We start from the raw sequence: 19919 nt of genomic DNA, 5'->3' as shown, positions 1-19919 counted from the left end.
CACTCAGACACTCACACACTCAGATACTCATATACTCAGATACTCACACACTCAGACACTCACACACTCAGATACTCATATACTCATATACTCAGATACTCACACACTCAGATACTCACACACTCAGACATTCACACACTCAGACACTCACACACTCAGGTACTCAGACACTCACACACTCAGATACTCATATACTCACACACTCAGACACTCACACACTCAGACACTCACACACTCAGATACTCAGACACTCACACACTCAGATACTCACACACTCAGATCAGATACTCACACACTCAGATCAGATACTCACACACTCAGACCCTAACACACAAGATACTCAGACACAAGATACTCAGTCACTCATACATTTACACGCTCACACACTCACACACTCAGATACACACTCACACACTCAGATACTCACACACTCAGATCAGATACTCACACACTAAGATACTCACACACTAAGATACTCACACACTCAGACACTGAGATCAGATACTCACACACTGAGATCAGATACTCACACACTCAGATCAGATACTCACACACTCAGATCAGATACTCACACTCACACACTCACACACTCAGATACTCAGACACTTGGATACTCACACTCAGACACTAACACTTAGATACTCACACACACACTCACACACTCAGATACTCACACACTCACACACTCAGATACTCACACACTGACAATCAGACACTGACAATCAGACATTCAGATGCTCACACACTCAGACACTCACACACTCAGACACTTACACACTCAGATACTCACACACTCAGACACAAGATACTCACACACTCACACACTCACAGACTCAAACACTCACACGCTCTGACAATCAGACATTCAGATACTCACACACACACATACTCAGACACTCACACACACACGTTCACACACTCAGATACTCACACACACATTCACACACACAGATACACACACACTCAGACCCTCACACACACACACACACACACACACACTCAGACCCTCACACACTCAGACACTCACACACTCACACACTCAGATACTCACACACAGACACACTGAGATCAGATACTCACTCACACACTCAGACCCTCACACACTCACGCACTCAGATACTCACACACTGAGATACTCACACACTGAGATACTCACACACTCAGACCCTCACACACTCACGCACTCAGATACTCACACACACACACACACACACACTCAGACCCTCACACACTCAGACACTCACACACTCACACACTCAGATACTCACACACAGACACACTGAGATCAGATACTCACTCACACACTCAGACCCTCACACACTCACGCACTCAGATACTCACACACTGAGATACTCACACACTGAGATACTCACACACTCAGACACTCACGCACTCAGATACTCACACACTGAGATACTCACACACTCAGACCCTCACACACTCACGCACTCAGATACTCACACACTGAGATACTCACACACTGAGATACTCACACACTGAGATACTCACACACTCAGACACTCACACACTGAGATCAGATACTCACACACTCAGATACACACTCAGACACACTTTCACACACGTTCAGTGCAACTTTGACGCTCCTTCTGTGTTAAAGTAGAACTGTGAAGAACTCGCCACTGAAAACAGAACAAAGAATACAGCTATTATACTGTAGATAATTCAACTCGTTTTAATATTCTCCAGTATATGTCTTACTGAATTTAGCCTTTCTATATCCATTTGCTAATTGAGCAACAACAGAACTAGCCCTACAGCCTTTATACGTTTTTGCATTACTTGTGTACATCTTGGTTAATTTTTTTTGCCCTCTAAGGATAGAGTGATCAAGTGAGCTCAACCTCAGAAATCTGACTGAAGACTGACAGCTCCGTTTATGACTAAATTAAGAGGTAAACAAACTATGAATAATGAGCACAGATAAACTCAAACAATACATAGCTTTATACATAGACTTAGTTTGACTTCTCATCTTTGTATCTGCTCCATTATAGCATCTCTGACAGCATGGGCAATGCTATTGAGGCTATCTCCATTTTAAAGTAGTCCATTTCTTATTCTACTACTTCTATGAGCTGGTAAACTAACTTTAAGGGTGCATACTGCCACCTGGAGTGTGTTGTTTGAACAGGTATAAAGGTTGATGATTTATTGACACCTGCAGGTATGGAATGTTAACTTGAGAGTATAATTAATTGGCTGATCCCTCCTGATGATCTGGATGGAATTATATGATCCTTCCTTAAACCATAGGAAGTCCCATCCAGTTGACTACTTCAAAATGGTTTAAGTCCTCAATGGCACTGCCCATGCTAAAAGGTGTTTTGGGGCACTGGAGTTGTCTAAGTCTATGGCATTAGAATACAAAACCTTGAGAGGACATTACATTCACAGGTAAGGCTAAATACACTGAGAACTGACAGCTTTGTTTATGACTAAATTGTGAAGGGAACAAACTGTGTTCAGATTGACAACACATACTGGATGCCAGGCAGAGAAATCCAACAACTGTAAGCATTAGAATTCAGAGCTTGACCTATGAATATCTCCATACCTGATGCCTCTGCTAAGAATGAGTGTCTGCATCCCAAATAGCACCCTATTCCCTGTCTAGTGCTCTACTTTTGACCAAAGCCTGCATCCAGTGTCTCCTATATAGGGTGTATTTGGGATGCAGCCAGTGTTTCCTAAACCCTAGTCTCGCTCGAAGTTGCCTGGGGTGGAGGTAACCTAAACCCTGACTGTGGCCCGTACGGCTCAGCCATCTATTACAGAAAATAATAATGACACACAGTGAACACATACAGGGGACAGGGGACAGGGACAGGAAAAAGGGGGCATGGGGAAGGGGGACAGGGGAAAAAGGTAAAAGGGACAGGGCACAGGACTGGGGACAGGGGGACATGGGACAGAGAAAGAGGGGACATACAGTGAGGGAAAAAAGTATTTGATCCCCTGCTGATTTTGCACATTTGCCCACTGACAAAGAAATGATCAGTCTATAATTTTAATGGTAGGTTTATTTGAACAGTGAGAGACAGAATAACAACAAAAAAATCCAGAAAAACGCATGTCAAAAATGTTATAAATTGATTGTTGACAACCAAGATTACATTTTCTGTAGGCTGGAGGAAGGATCTGTTAGCACCAAAACTTGGCGCTGACCAGGCTGGGCATAGACATTTAGCCTACAACACATTTAAACTTTTGGTCTGGTCAAAGATTCGGTCAGTGCCATTATTGATGGTATGATTGATACAGTGCATTATGATACAAAACCGTCTGAACTTTATTACCCAAACAAAACCACTATTTTATTTTGAGATACCAAGATGACAACCACTGAAAGATTAGACACTTTTTTACACAGATATTTCTTTTTTCTTCCATGAATGTTCAAAGCAGCACAGTTACAAAGAAAAACTTTGAAGGTCTTAGGTTGATATGGCAGAAGAGAACACGAGGGGTTATTGAAGATGAAATGTTAGAGTGACTGGTTTTAGTAAGACAGAACAGTCCTTCTCTCCCTCATCTCACTGCTTCTCTACTAAGAGATGGTGTGTGTGCCAAATGGCACCCTATTTCCTATGTAGTGCACTACTTTTGATCAGGGACTATAGGGGCAGTAGTGCACTAGATTGGGAATAGGTTGCCATTTGGGACATGGAGGGGGGAGAGAATGATCAATGATTATTTTTCAATCACAAATCTCAACTGGTTTGTTAGATGGACCTTCATAAAGTGTGTGTGAGGTGAAGTCTAATTCAGAACGGAATGAACTTACGCTGTGTTTTCAATTACAGACTCCACTTTATAGGCTTATCTACTAGAGGACAGAGTCTCCTCTCTCATCTACAGTATATTAACAACCCCTTTCAGGACCTGTACAAATATTTGCAATACATTAGCCCCCCTCCAATATAGCTTCAGAATTTAGAAATGAGCCGGGGGCGAAGAAAATTAAACCATAATTCAAACTTTCCCTTGCACGTTGTTAGAGCATGGATCTACATTTTAATACGCAACATTAGGTTCTGATTTCTTTTTTCTTCTCATCCTTTTGGTGTTCGATACAAAAGAGGGATGAAGGGGATGGAGATGACAAAATACACAACGAAGGACAGATGGATGGCTTGAGTGCACTAATGAAATGTCTTTCAGCACTCAGGAGAGAAAGAGGGAGAAAACGGAGAGGAAGAGAAAGGAGAGGAAAAGAGGAGAGAAAGTAGAGCCTTTTTATACTCTCCGGAGGCTTTCAGCCCGTCTAAAACTGAGACCTGTAAAGAGTTGTGATACGTCTCGTGTACATTCACAGCGTGGTCTAATCTGATGGGGAGAACATGGTCCCCCCCAAATGACACCCTATTCCCTACATCAGGGTTTCCCACAATCCTTCCTCTGGACCACAAGGGGTGCACGTGTTGGTTTTTGCCCTAGCACAACACAGCTGATTCAAATAACCAACTTTGATCATTTGAAAGGACAATGGACTCAGAAGTTACTCCAAAAAAATGGGTCAATTAGGAACATTTAAAAGGGCAGTGAATTTGGTGGTAGCCCAGACCCAAACCCAGAGACTGTCAAGCCAACACTAACCGTATGCGAAGAGGTTTGGCTCTCTTGGGGTAATGGTTAAGGTGTTGGCTTAATGGTCGCTGGATCTGGGTTTGAGTCCTGGTCAGGGCTACCCCCGAATTCACAAAAACATACTTCATTGGTTGGTTTAAATCAACTCACCCATTAACTGTGCCTAATTGACACATTTTTCCGCTATAACTTCCCAAGTCTGTTGTAGTGGATCAGTTTGAACAAAGCGAGGTGTAGAATCACTTAATAGTATTCCCTTCCAAATAGGCTTTGTGCGATTGAGTCACAGAGCTATGCCTCCCCTGGCTTAGGCAACCTCCCTGCCAAACACACACACGCACAAACCAGACATTGTGTCAATCGCAGAACATTTCCTAGGATTCCTACCCGCAGGAAAAATAGTGGACATTGCTGGAAACACCAGTAAAAGCATAGTGCCTCAAAATTGCCCCAAACCTCCCGTCCCTATGCACATACCCTTTTCTCCCCATCATCCCATTCAGACTAGGAGAGAAGAAAGGAAGAGAAAGCAAGATTTATTGCACTCTGCTGCTGCTGGGCCTGTAATTTAGCAGGCTGTATTGGAGCACAGTCAGTCCTGATCTCAGTGTATGTGCACTCAGCCTGTCAGCTTCAAAATTAGTTTGACCTAAAATTATTCTCAAATGGACCATGATGATCAGCTGTTAAACCAACATCTTCATCAGTTTTTATCCACTACAAAAGGCCTATCCATTGGTGCAGCGCAATGTTCACTGGAAAAGGAAAATCTATTGGGTATTGGGTGTAGGAGCTGGGAAATAGCAGTTAAGAGGTTCACCTTGACCTCAGGGACTTAAACAGGTGTGTGTGTGGTGCCGAGCTTGGAGTAGAATACTGATTTACCCTAGGCTGGGTCCTGAGGGACAAGAGGAAGCAAGTTACTGACAGAGTTATCACACAGAGCGAGAGAGCACAAGTGAAGAAAGAGAGACAGCCAGACAGATGGAGAGAGAGATGAGACAGAATTTGTGTGAAAGACAGGAAAAACAAAGGGAAATTAGATCATGGCGCCAAAGAGCCAGAGAGAGATTCAAAGAATGAGCAGCGTCAGCCACATTCTAAAGAGTTTCAACCCTTCACACAAGAGTCTACTATAAACAATTGACTGACAAATCAAAAAATAATTACTTTTATTAGTTTACAAACAAAAAACACAGCCTTGCCACCTGCAGCATTGTAAACATGATCATTTTAATACATAATTTACAGCGAGTGTCAAATTATGACAGGCAAATATTCCAAATATATTTAAATCAATTGCATGACTTTATTTGGTATAAAATACATTCATCGTTTACACGTCTATAAAACAAACATTTTAATATTTAACACTGGTCTGTTTTGTGGTCAAATGTGCAAATATGCATAAAAAGCTTACCCTGCAATTATTTGTACCCTTCACATCTTCCCTTAAAATGGCTTACATTCTGTAGAATCAAGTGTCCTGTGTTCCCTCCATAGTGTGAACAAAAACAGCATGAACAGACTAACACACGGCGTGGAACAGAAGAGACAAACAAATAAATATAGTGCATTTCAATAAGACTTAAAAAAGGTAGACTGCGAAATGACGTGGCCACAAGCAGCTCCGCAAATATTGAGATGAGCGAGATGCAGGACTTCGCTCTGTCACACACAGTATCTGCTCATGCGCATGTGTTCGCTGGTAGCTAGGACACCAAGACAGCAGAGAAGTTGAGCCTCGCGCTTCAATGCTCTTAGTTTTTGCGGAAATTGACCCACTATGGACCACTACTATGTCATGTTGCTGAGTCTCTTTAAATGAACGTGAAAATAAGTGGAACATTTGATTTAGAAATTGCCTAGAAATATGTGCATGAAAACAATCACCAAAACTTAAACACATCATCAATGTATTACTATACTCTATGGGCCTGTTCCCTGGACTATAAGGAATAAGGAGATTGTCTTTTGAGCCTGCTGTTAAATCCATGACTAGGCTTAGTCTGTGTTCGGGAAACTGGCCCTAAATAGTTTAATGCTAGTGATATTCTCCATTGTTTGTTTGAGATACATTGGACCCTTGACTGCCACTCAGTGAGCAAACACACACCTTGCTGTCCTCTCAATGCGAGTTAGGACCGGACAGAACTGGTACCTGTCTAAGCTGTAGTTCATTATGTTCTGTCCAGTCCTCTAGTCCTTGATCAGTGACCATTCAGACGTTTGACAAGTGATTAATCAGACAGGCGGCCTCGGAGGAGCAACTGAAATGTAATTTCCATACTTCAGCCTGCTGCGGAGGAGGACATGAATTAGAGGCAGCAGACAGGACACTAGCTCCAGCTACCACCCCTACCGCACTTCCATCAGCTTCAGCACCTCTTTCAGGGTGACCTCCAGGCCTCTCTTTCCTGGTCCTCCAGTCCTGAGACAGGATGATGTCCAGCCTGGTTGCCCCACCTAAGACCATACAGAAATAAGTTGTTAAACTGTTTTCGTTGATTAATTTAAATAAACGATATCCATGTGTGTGGTTGAATTGTGTTTTTCAATGGTTAAATACATCAAATACCTTCATCCCCGGCTCCATCTCCACCCACACTGGTCGAGCACCCAACCCCGTCTCGGACTATCACACAGCGGACGTCGGAGAGGCAACGGAGGGTCACCCCCTTGAACTGGGCCTGGCGGGACAGCAGGGGGACGAGGTGGAACACTGTATCCTCCTAAGTGAACGAGTGAGTGAGTGCTTTGCGCATGGCATCCTCCTGCATAAATTAATGAATGTATTAATTTATTAAGAAATTTATTTGACAGTTAATGTACCTGCACCAGTCCCAGGTGTGTGTCTGTGAGGAGGAGCTGGGCCCAGGGGTCAGGTCTGGGGTCAGGGGTCGTTATCACACCAACGCTGGTGTAAAGCAGCAGTCTAACCTCTCCCAGATGAGGCTTTTGTCTGAGAAGACTAAAACATTTTAGATAGATAATCTACTTTGTGCATGACAAGTAATTTTTCCAAGAATTGTTTACAGACAGATTATTTCACTTATAATTCAATGCATCACAATTCCAGTGGGTCAGAAGTTTACATACATTAAGTTGACTGAGCCTTTAAACAGCTTGGAAAATTCCAGAAAATGATGTCATGCTTTAGAAGCTTCTGATAGGCTAATTGACATCATTTGAGACAATTGGAGGTGTACCTGTGGATGTATTTCAAGGCCTACCTTCAAACTCAGTGCCTCTTTGCTTGACATCATGGGAAAATCAAAAGAAATCAGCCAAGAACTCAGAAAAAAAGATTGTAGACCTCCACAAGTCTGGTTCATCCTTGGGAGCAATTTCCAAACACCTGAAAGTACCACGTTCATCTGTACAAACAATAGTACGCAAGTATAAACACCATGGGACCACATAGCCGTCATATAGCTCAGGAAGGAGACGCGTTCTGTCTCCTAGAGATGAACATACTTTGGTGCGAAAAGTGCAAATCAATCCCAGAACAACAGCAAAGGACCTTGTGAAGATGCTGGAGGAAACAGATACAAAAGAGTCTATATCCACAGTAAAACGAGTTCTATATCGACATAACCTGAAAGGCCGTGAAGCCAGTGCTCCACAACCATCCATAAAAAAGCCAGACTATGGTTTGCATCTGCACATGGGGACAAAGATCGTACTTTTTGGAGAAATGTCCTCTGGTCTGATGAAACAAAAATAGAACTGCTTGGCCATAATGACCATCATTATGTTTGGAGGAAAAAGGGGGATACTTGCAAGCCGAAGAACACCATCCCAACCGTGAAGCACGGGGGTGGCAGCATAATGTTGTGGGGGTGCTTTGCTGCAGGAGGGACTGGTGCACTTCACAAAATAGATGGCATCATGAGAGAGGGAAATTAGGTGGATATATTGAAGCAACATCTCAAGAAATCAGTCAGGAAGTTAAAGCTTGGTCGCAAATGGGTCTTCCAAATGCACAATGACCCCAAGCATACTTCCAAAGTTGTGGCAAAATGGTTTAAAGACAACAAAGTCAAAGTATTGGAGTGGCCATCACAAAGCCCTGACCTCAATCCTACAGAAATGTTGTGGGCTGAACTGAAAAACTGTGTGCGAGCAAGGAGGCCTACAAACCTGACTCAGTTACACCAGCTCTGTCACGAGGAATGGGCCAAAATTCACCAAACTTATTGTGGGAAGCTTGTAGAAGGCTACCCGAAACGTTTGACCCAAGTTAAACAATTTAAAGGCAATGCTTCCAAATACTAATTGAGTGTATGTAAACTTCTGACCCACTGGGAACTTGATGGAAGAAATAAAAGCTGAAAAAAAATCACTGTACTATTATTCTGACATTTCACATTCTTAAAATAAAGTGGTGATCCTAACTGACCTAAGACCGGGAATTTTTACTAGTATTAAATGTCAGGAATTGTGAAAAACTGAGTTTAAATGTATTTGGTTAAGGTTTATGTAATCTTCTGACTTCAAGTGTGTGTGTGTGTGTGTGTGTGTGTGTGTGTGTGTGTGTGTGTGTGTGGATATATATCCTATCGATCGATAGATATATCTTCACCTCAACTGCCCACTGACTTGCTTTCCCTGAAACACAGACACTGAATAGAAGAAATAGAGCTGTAATATTTGAGCTATCCTTTCAAGAACAGGAAATACTACTACCTGGCCATGGTCTTGTGGAACTGGCCAGACAGCCTGAGACCACCACTACCACTACCATACCGGTTCATGTTGCCATGGACGAGGTAGACCAGGTCAGCTAGGGTCTTGTGGAACTGGCCAGACAGCCTGAGTTCAGCATTCAGCAGTAGGTCAGGTGCCTGGGCCTTCCAGTCTAGAGACAGAACCATCAGGTTCTCCATCAGGAGGGGGTGTTGGGACACTCGCTGGTCCCCAGGACAGAGGACCCCAAGCAGGGTGTGGGTGAGGGCCTGGGTGAGGGTCTGGCTGTGGAAGTATAGGGTGCAACTGAAGCTGTTTAAAAAATATATATCTATATTTAAGCAACATTTCTTAGTAAACTACTTTACAATCTACTTATATTCAAGTGCTGGCCTATCTGGGAAAAAAATTGCCCATTTGATTGGCGATCGTTCTTGATCCACTGTTGGCTCCAAGCACCCATTCATTTGTTTAGAGGATAAGAGTTAAGCACCTTGGTTCTGTCCTTTACCTGTGGGTGTAGAGGGTGAGGACACACTCCTCACTGGAGGCCTTGAGATGCAGGCTCTGACCGCCAAAACCCACCTGGATGGATGGATAAATGAACAGATGGATATAAACTACATGACCAAAAGTATGTGGACACCTGCTCGTCAAACATCTCATTCCAAAATCATGGCCTCGATTTTATACACCTGTCAGCAACGGGTGTGGCTGAAATTACCAAAACCACTCATTCGAAGGGGTGTCCACATACACTACCGTTCAAAAGTTTTGGGTCACTTACAAATGTCCTTGTTTTTGAAAGCAATTTTTGTCCATTAAAATATCAAATTGATCAGAAATACAGTTTAGACATTGTTGTAAATTACTTTTGTAGCTGGAAACGCCTGATTTTTCATGGAATATCTACATAGGCGTACAGAGGCCCATTATCTGCAACCATCACTCCTGTGTTCTAATGGCACGTTGTGTTAGCTAATCCAAGTTTATCATTTTAAAAGGCTAATTGATCATTAGAAAACCCTTTTGCAGTTATGTTAGCACAGCTGAAAACTGTTGTGCTGATTAAAGAAGCCTCACAAGTCCTCAACTGGCAGCTTCATTAAATAGTACCTGGAAAACACCAGTCTAAACATCAATAGTGAAGAGGCGACTCCGGGATGCTGACCTTCTAGGCAGAGCTCCTCTGTCCATTATCTGTGTTCTTTTGCCCATCTTAATCTTTTCTTTTTATTGGCCAGTCTGAGATATGGCTTTTTCTTTGCAACTCTGCCTAGAAGGCCAGCATCCCGGAGTCACCTCTTCACTATTGACATTGAGACTGGTGTTTTGCGGGTACTATTTAATGAAGCTTCTAGTTGAGGACTTGTGAGCCGTCTGTTTCTCAAAGAGACACTAAATGTACTTGTCCTCTTGCTCAGTTGTGCACCGCGGCCTCCCACTCCTCTTTCTATTCTGGTTACAGCCAGTTTGTGATGTTCTGTGAAAGGAGTAGTACAAAGGGTTGTACGAGATCCTCAATTTCTTGGCAATTTCTCAACATGGAATAGCCTTCATTTCTCAGAACAAGAATAGACTGATGAGTTTCAGAAGGAAGTTCATTGTTTCTGGCCATTTTGAGCCTGTAATCGAACCCACAAATGCTGATGCACCAGATACTCAACTAGTTTAAAGAAGACCAGTTTTATTGCTTCTTTAAAATCAGCACAACAGTTGTCATATATGCTAACATAACTGCAAAAGGGTTTTCTAATGATCAATTAGCCTTTTAAAATGATAAACTTGGATTAGCTAACACAACGTGCCATTCAAACACCGGAGTGATGGTTGCTGATAATGGGCCTCTGTACTGTGGTGGTTAATTTCTGTATTATCAAATGAGGAGGAAACTTATCACACAAGTCAGAGTTATACTTAAACTAAATATTTTAGTGAGAGCTTTGCAATAGCGATGGCTGCTCGACGAATCACCCTCAGATGATTCGTTGAGAGCCCAGAGACAAAAGTACAAAGGTCTTTTATAGCCAAGATACACCCCTTTCAACCTACATGACAAACAGATATATAGAATGGGTCATGCTCTGGAATGATCTTTAGGTTTTATCACCCAAAAGACATGGTAAATCTCCTGTCAGTGTTATCTCCCAGAGGCCCATCCTCAGTAGAACACACCCAATAGTTATAAGAATACTCTATTCTGTTGCATAAAACAACCATTTGATGCAATAAAAGTATTATAACATAATCTTGAAATGTTCCACCATAGAACGCCTACATAGACATTCCACTAAAAAAATTAAATAAGCCGTTTCCAGCTACAATAGTCATTTACAACATTAAATGTTTACACTGTATTTCTGATCAATTTGATGTTATTTTAAATGGACAAAAAATTAGCTTTTCTTTGAAAAACAAGGACATTTCCTAGTGACCCCAAACTTTTGAACGGTAGTGTATATAGTGAATATATAGAAAAATCTGGATGCTGATAAAGATAAAAATCTTAGTAGGTACAAAGAAAAATGATTTAATTGGTAGAACAATAACATTTATATAATATAATTTTTTTCTTTAAAAAAAAAAACAGCCTACCAGGATCTCCTTAACCTGTAGCAGGGGGAGGTGGTGGAACACTGTCAGAGAAGTGGTCTGATCGGGCATGTCAGGGTCAAAGGTCAGGGCGTAGAGGCAGGACTCCAATAGGAGAACAAGGGCGAGGTGTGGGTGGGGCTGGCTGCAGTTAGCCACGCCTAGCCAGTAGAGAGCCAGTAGTCTCCGTGAGGTAAAGACTGAGGGGAGGACGGACTGGAGACAGCCCAGGAGGGTGGATACGGGAAGAGACTGGAGTTTAACCAGAGCCCCTGGGAACTCCACCAGGCTCTGAGAGAAAGAGAAAATGGTTTACTTTATTAAAGCAACATTACATATGTGCGTTCAGTTCGATTCAACGTTTGCTACGTTGCTTGACGTTTGCACTGAACAACGCGTTTACCCAAAACTATGCACATCGTTCTTCAGCAGCCTTCGCGGTGTGGTCAGATCAATATGGGTGTGACCATTTGAAATCGTAAAACTCGTGCAGAAAACACCATATACAACCTCCCTCTGGGCCACCATAATTACACTGTTCTGGTCGTTAAATACAGTGCCATCTCCATTGAATTAAACGTTGTAAACCGTTTTGTCGTAGTGAACGCACTCATGGTATCAATAGCATCAAAGGCTGAATTATTTAATCACAATTTACAATTATTATATATGGGTTTAAATTATTATTATTATTTTTAAATAAAGAAAACACACCCCATAATACACCTGAACATCATCAGTCCTCTGATTCCCATGCCCAGGAATAAAGATATTCTCTGGGGATGTGGAACTGGTGTTGTTATGCTGCTCTGGAGGGGCCTGTGACTTGGTGCTCTTGGCTCCACAAGTGACACACCGTTGGTCCTCCATGATCTCGATCTGGTCCTTTGATGGCCACAGGGCCTCCTTGGTTATACTCTGTTCCTCTGACTTAACCAGAACTTCCCCTCTGCCCTCCTGCTCCGATGTAAACTCCAGTTCTGTGATGGGACTCTGTTCCTCCGACTTAGCTAGAGCTTCCTCTCCACCGTCGTGCTCTGATGTACATGCCAGTTCTCTGATGGGGATCTGTTCCTCCGAAATAGCTAGAGCTTCCTCTCCGCCCTCCTGCTCCAATGTACACTTTAGTTCTCTGATGGGACTTGGTTCTTCTGACTTAGCTAGAGCTTCCTCTCTGCCCTCCTGCTCTGATGTATACTCCAGTTCTCTGACAGGACTCTGTTCCTCCAACTTATCTTCCTCTTTGGCCTCCTGCTCTGATGTACACTCCACCTCTCTGATGGGACTTGTTTTTTCTGACTTAGCTAGAGCTTCATCTCTACCATCGTGCTCTGATGTACACGGCAGTTCTCTGATGGGACTCTGTTCCTCCGAAATAGCTAGAGCTTCCTCTCTGCCCTCTTGCTCCAATGTATACTCCACTTCTCTGATGGGACTTGGTTCTTCTGACTTAGCTAGAGCTTCCTCTCCACCCTTGTTCTCTGATGTACACGGCAGTTCTCTGATAGGGCTCTGTTCCTCCGAAATAGCTAGAGCTTCCTCTCTGCCCTCCAATGTACACTCTAGTTCTCTGATGGGACTTGGTTCTTCTGACTTAGCTAGAGCTTCCTCTCCAACCTTGTTCGCTGTTGTACACGGCAGTTCTCTGATGGTACTCTGTTCCTTCAAATTAGCTAGAGCTTCCTCTCCACCATCGTGCTCTGATGTACACACCAGTTCTCTGATGGTACTCTGTTCCTTCGAATTAGCTAGAGCTTCCTCTCCACCATCGTGCTCAGATGTACACTCCATTTCTCTGATGGGACTTGTTCTTTCTGACTTAGCTAGAGCTTCATCTCCACCATCGTGCTCTGATGTACACGCCAGTTCTCTGATGGGACTCTGTTCCTCCAACTTAGGTAGAGCTTCCTCTCTGCCCTCTTGCTCCGATGTTTTCTCCACTTCTCTGATGGGACTTGGTTCTTCTGACTTAGCTAGAGCTTCCTCTCCACCCTTGTTCGCTGTTGTACACGCCAGTTCTCTGATGGTACTCTGTTCCGTCAACTTAGCTAGAGCTTCCTCTCCACCCTCGTGTTCTGATGTATACGCCAGTTCTCTGATGGGGATCTGTTCCTCCGAAATAGCTAGAGCTTCCTCTCCTCCCTCCTGCTCCAATGTACACTTTAGTTCTCTGATGGGACTTGGTTCTTCTGACTTAGCTAGAGCTTCCTCTCTGCCCTCCTGCTCTGATATACACTCCAGTTCTCTGACAGGACTCTGTTCCTCCAACTTAGGTAGAGCTTCCTCTCCACCCTCGTGCTCTGATGTACACTGTTGTTCTCTGATGGGACTCCGTTCCTCCGACTTAGCTAGAGCTTCCTGTCCACCCTTGTTCACTGTTGTACACGCCAGTTCTCTGATGGTACTCTGTTCCTTCGAATTAGCTAGAGCTTCCTCTCCACCATCGTGCTCTGATGTACACTCCACTTCTCGGATGGGACTTGGTTCTTTTGACTTAGCTAGAGCTTCCTCTCCATCCTGGTGCTCTGTTGTACACTGTTGTTCTCTGATGGGACTCTGTTCCTCCAACTTAGCTAGAGCTTCCTCTTTGGCCTCCTGCTCCGATGTACACTCCACTTCTCTGATGGGACTTGTTCTTTCTGACTTAGCTAGAGCTTCATCGCCACCATCGTGCTCTGATGTACACGGCAGTTCTCTGATGGGACTCTGTTCCTCCGAAAAAGCTAGAGCTTCCTCTCTGCCCTCTTGCTCCGATGTATACTCCACTTCTCTGATGGGACTTGGTTCTTCTGATTTAGCTAGAACTTCCTCTCCACCCTTGTTCTCTGATGTACACGCCAGTTCTCTGATGGGGCTCTGTTCCTCCGAAATAGCTAGAGCTTCCTCTCTGCCCTCTTGCTCCGATGTATACTCCACTTCTCTGTTGGGACTTGGTTCTTCTGACTTAGCTAGAGCTTCCTCTCCACCCTTGTTCTCTGATGTACACGCCAGTTCTTTGATGGGCATCTGTTCCTCCGAAACAGCTAGAGCTTCCTCTCTGTCCTCCAATGTACACTCTAGTTCTCTGATGGGACTTGGTTCTTCTGACTTAGCTAGAGCTTCCTCTCCATCCTGGTGCTCTGTTGTACACTGTTGTTCTCTGATGGGACTCTGTTCCTCCAACTTAGCTAGAGCTTCCTCTTTGGCCTCCTGCTCCGATGTACACTCCACTTCTCTGATGGGACTTGTTCTTTCTGACTTAGCTAGAGCTTCATCTCCACCATCGTGCTCTGATGTACACGCCAGTTCTCTGATGGGACTTTGTTCCTCCAACTTAGCTAGAGCTTCCTCTCCACCCTTGATCTCTGTTGTACACGCAAGTTCTCTGATGGTACTCTGTTCCTCCAACTTATCTTCCTCTTTGGCCTCCTGCTCCGATGTACACTCCACTTCTCTGAAGGGACTTGGTTCTTCTGACTTAGCTAGAGCTTCCTCTCCATCCTGGTGCTCTGTTGTACACTGTTCTCTGATGGGACTCCGTTCCTCCGACTTAGCTAGAGCTTCCTCTCCACCCTTGTTCGCTGTTGTACACACCAGTTCTCTGATAGGGCTCTGTTCCTTCGACTTAGCTAGAGCTTCCTCTCCACCCTCGTGCTCTGATGTACACTCTAGTTCTCTGATGGGACTTGGTTCTTCTGACTTAGCTAGAGCTTCTTCTCCATCCTGGTGCTCTGTTGTACACTGTTCTCTGATGGGACTCCGTTCCTCCGACTTAGCTAGAGCTTCCTCTCTGCCCTCTTGCTCCGATGTATACTCCACTTCTATGATGGGACTTGGTTCTTCTGACTTAGCTAGAGCTTCCTCTCCACCCTTGTTCTCTGATGTACACGGCAGTTCTCTGATAGGGCTCTGTTCCTTCGACTTAGCTAGAGCTTCCTGTCCACCCTCGTGCTCTGATGTTAACGCCAGTTCTCTGACAGGACTCTGTTCCTCCAACTTAGGTAGAGCTTCCTCTCTGCCCTCCTGCTCTGATGAACACGCCAGTTCTCTGATGGGACACTGTTCCTCCGACTTATCTTCCTCTTTGGCCTCCTGCTCCGATGTACACTCCACTTCTCTGAAGGGACTTGGTTTTTCTGACTTAGCTAGAGCTTCATCTCCACCATCGTGCTCTGATGTACAAGCCAGTTCTCTGATGGGACGCTGTTCCTCCGACATAGCTTGAGCTTCCTCTCCGCCCGCCTGCTCCAATGAACACTCCAGTTCTCTGCTGGGACTTGGTTCTTCTGACTTAGCTAGAGCTTCCTCTCTGCCCTCCTGCTCTGATGTACAAGCCAGTTCTCTGATGGGACTCAGTTCCTCTGCTCTCCAATCCACTTCTTTACCTGTGTTCCGTTTATTTGCAAATTCTATGGTGTTGTGGGCTGGGTACAGGCTCGTTACTGTGCTGAGGACAGTGTTGTGGACTAGGGGTAGTTTTATTTCTGGTGTTGTGTTGAGGTCAATAGCTTTCTGCTGGAGTCCAGTTGACGCCACTGGCTGAAGAACCTGTGTGAGCTCAGTGTGAATGATCCCGAAGTCTTGAGTTAGCTCTGTGCTGATGTGATGCACAAAGGGCAGCTCACTGACCATAGAGAACACTTGACTGTCTCGGACCAGGGAGTACACATGACTCTCTCTGACCAATGAGAAGACCTGGCTATCTTTGACAACCGACAGCACCTGATTTTCCCTCACAATGGAGACAACCTGACTGGACCAGTTGGAGCTGGCTCCTCCCCCAGCTCCAGGCTGCAGACTGCTAGCCCCTCCCCCAGCTGCAGGCTGCAGAACTCCTGTACCGTCCCAGACCTGCTGCAGGATCCTGGGGGTGGAGCTGCGAAGGAGACAGCCTATGTCCGGAAACATCCAGGAGAGCCCCCTGCTGACCAGAGAACCCATCCCAGAGACCTCTTCCCCCAGAGAGTCTAGCTCCTGCTCCGCTCCAATCCCAGAGATCTGGCATACCCTTCTAACCACAGCACTTAGTCCAGAGACAGAGAACAGGTTCTCCTCCTCCAGCTCCTCCTCTTTCCGCTCCTCCTCCTCCCTAAACACCCTGCTAACCAGAGCGCCCAGCCTGAAGTTCTGCTCCACCTCTTCACTCCTAGCCCCAGCCTCCCCCTCCTTGTCGTTCTCCCTGTGGCCCTTCACCGTCGTCCTGGATCGATCCATCATGACACGACTGAACTGGCCCTCCAAAGCCTCTAGCGGTAGACCGCGTACTGCCTGGCTGCGTCTGTGTCTGTCCTGCCGAGTGGCAGTGTGTGTTGCCTGGCTGTCATTGTGTGTGTCAATCTGAGACAGAGAGGCAGTGTGTGTTGCCTGGCTGTGATTGTCGAGCTGAGACACAGAGGGAGTGTGTGTGTCAAACCGAGAGAGAGAGGTCTGTGTGTATGTTGAGCTGCTGCTGGCCTGTGGGAGGTGGGCACGGTCCGTTCGTTCCTCCGTCCACCAGTCTATTCCTCCTCCGTCTCCTCTCTGCAGATAGGATACAGCAGTGCCTAATGAGGTCCCTGCAGGGCCACGGTAGCGGGCTCCGGCCCTGGACAGGTCCCTTCTGCAGCAGTCAGTTGCCAGGACCCCTCCCAGGACCCTGCAGCCATCAGGTAGGCCTGACAGGACAGGGCTCTTGTTAGCAGGCCCCGGTAGCCCCTCCGGCCCAACGGTACATACATCAGCCTGCTGGACCAGGAGGACAGGTGTCTGCTGGAGGGCCCGGTTCCTTTCCTTGTCTCTCGCCCCAGGTCCAGACCAGGCCTCCTCACCCCAATAGAGTCCTCCCTCTTCCCTCGCTCTACGCAGAGGTAGAGCTCCCTCCAGCCACCTATCAGACACTCCCACCCCAGACCCTGATTGATGACACGAATCCCATTCTTCCACCTCCTCTCCTTCCAATCCCTGCTGCAGGCTGTCCCGTTCCAAGGCAGTGGGAGTGAGAGTGGGGTCGGATGTGAGAGTAGGGGTCCCTGTCCGGTGGACTGGGGAGGCCCTGGCCCTCCTCTGGCTCTCTTCATTAGTAATACTGCAGGGCCGTTCACGGCCCTCAGGCACACCGAAGCTCCACCTGTTTACCCCAGCATGCAGAGAGGAGACGGCCTGCAGATGCTGAGGGGCTCCGGCTCCAATCTGAAGAGGTACAGCATTACACGCTGAAGGATGACGAGAGACGGAGACAGGAGCCTCCATAAGCATGGCCTCTGTCTGGGTGAGAGAGAAAAACATGATAAATAACTTCTGCTTCATCTTTCAAATATTTGAAACAAGTCATTCCTCATATAACCAGGTAGCCTGTTTGTTTTTAACAGAAATTATTAATTCAAAAGTAAAAGGACTGGTAAGAAAGCCAATGAAAAAAAAGAACCTTTTCAAGTATTTAAAGCATGTCTGTTTTCTTCTGTAGAAAAAACATTAATCAAAGCATTAACAAGCCAATGGAGTGAGGATCAGAGAGAGGGGGGTTTCAGGAGAGAGACAGGGAGAGATGTAAACACACTAACGTCTTGCTTTGTGTACAATGTGCTTTCACAAAACGCTAGTCGTTTTCTCTGAGGTGGGCTCTGAAAACCCTGCAGGAAGGTAATGGGTTTGAAATATGTGCATATTAAACAAAGAAAACAAGCCAAGGGAACAGGCATTTCATGCTCCATAAAAATCTGTATTAGGCTGTGTGTGCGTGCGTGAATGCATTAGGCCGAGGCAGGGGACAGGAGTAGCCATTATATTATTATCTAACAATTTGCAAAGAAGAAGCTGTGAAACCCGACCTGACTAGAGCTGAGATGGCGACGTTCAGAGCACTCACATACACATGGAATAAAGCAATGTATTGGGCATGCTGTGAAGATAGAAACGCAGCCTACACCACAGTCTGACAGTTATACAACATGTGAAGTGGGTTTATCTTAAACCCTTAATCTCTATTTTACCTTTTTGTTAGAAACGTTTAGCCAATTTGCCCCATTGTTAGTTAGTAAAAGGTTTACCCATCCACTAGCACAGTATCCATCTATGAATGTACGCGTTTATGTCACTGTGTGTGTACGTACCATACCCGTACAGGTCTGTAGTTGAGGAGAGTGCACAGAGCTCCTCTGTTGTCTAGACTCTCCATTCTCTCCTGCTACAGCGAACACATCCATCCTGTTGGTGGAGAAGGAGGTAGCCATATAATCAACAATTAGAACACTAGAAATCATCCATATTGGTCAAGTAATTTAATAGGATCTCGATAAGGCAGCGGTTAAGCCAGAGGACATGGATCTCTCTCTCTCCCTCTCTAGATCAATAGACTCTGGGTACTGACTCCTAAACTTGGGATAGGGTTAATTATCAGGTATCCTATTGAAATATTGAGTGCTTAGGTTTAGAGGGTCTACACCAGAAGTTAATGGTTATCTGTAGGAGGAAGGTATAATAGTGTGTGCAATTAAGCTTGGAATGTGCTGAGTGCAGGGAAAGTGATCACGTGGCAGTCACTGATAAGGGGAGAGAGCCATGGATTAGTGATGAAGGGGGTCGAGGTCAGGTCACGTTAAGGGAGAAAGAAAAGTTTACGGGCAAATTATTTAGTTGCCTGCCTAGCAGTAGTAGAAATTGACTCAACTCAGCCTAGGAGAAAGGGTTAAATATCAGTGCTTGTGTGAACAATGTCTTTGTCTAATGCAGCTGTATTGATCCTCGGGGAAAATAAACTTGGTTTAAGCTTTCATAGTGTCCGTCAAGTTTTTACTCAAATTAGAACTAAACAATATATAAAAGACGACAGGGATGGAGGTTCAGAGCAAATTGGGTTTATCCCGCTGGCAGTAACCTTTTTTTTCTCCAAAAGCCATTTAAATTATTTTCATGCTGTGACACAAGAGACTCATGCACATGTGCAGACACACACACACACACACTAATACAGTAATACATTTAGCACTCGCTAAGTCTGCTGTCAGATATCTTCTTGAGCTGTATATTTGGTTTCGCTCGGTGTTCTCCTCCCCCCCCACACTCCCAGATAGAGG

General features: G+C 45.0%; 1 protein-coding gene across 7 annotated transcripts in view; it reads right to left on the bottom strand.

Moving 5' to 3' along the window:
- Positions 1 to 5821: 5821 nt before the first annotated feature.
- LOC115153551 (uncharacterized) overlaps positions 5822 to 19919 on the bottom strand; it is a 74799-nt gene continuing 60701 nt past the window's right edge. For 4 of the 7 annotated variants that reach the window (XM_029699123.1, XM_029699127.1, XM_029699126.1 and 1 more), the window contains 8 exons: positions 18957 to 19050; positions 12604 to 18111; positions 11893 to 12180; positions 9809 to 9882; positions 9358 to 9582; positions 7441 to 7579; positions 7187 to 7340; positions 5822 to 7074 (listed from right to left, as the gene is read on the bottom strand). In XM_029699123.1, the coding sequence (XP_029554983.1) occupies positions 6830 to 7074; positions 7187 to 7340; positions 7441 to 7579; positions 9358 to 9582; positions 9809 to 9882; positions 11893 to 12180; positions 12604 to 18111; positions 18957 to 19050 (6727 nt within the window). In that variant the 3' untranslated portion in view covers positions 5822 to 6829. Of the gene's footprint in view, positions 7075 to 7186; positions 7341 to 7440; positions 7580 to 9357; positions 9583 to 9790; positions 9883 to 11892; positions 12181 to 12603; positions 18112 to 18956; positions 19051 to 19919 lie in introns of those variants that run through there. The other 3 variants (XM_029699129.1, XM_029699125.1, XM_029699128.1) reach the window with 3 other exon arrangements.

Source organism: Salmo trutta, chromosome 18 (assembly GCF_901001165.1).
Source record: "Salmo trutta chromosome 18, fSalTru1.1, whole genome shotgun sequence".
Classification (NCBI taxonomy): domain Eukaryota; kingdom Metazoa; phylum Chordata; class Actinopteri; order Salmoniformes; family Salmonidae; genus Salmo; species Salmo trutta.
The sequence above is the reverse complement of the archived record's forward strand: the minus strand, read 5'-3'. Positions and strand labels throughout refer to the sequence as shown.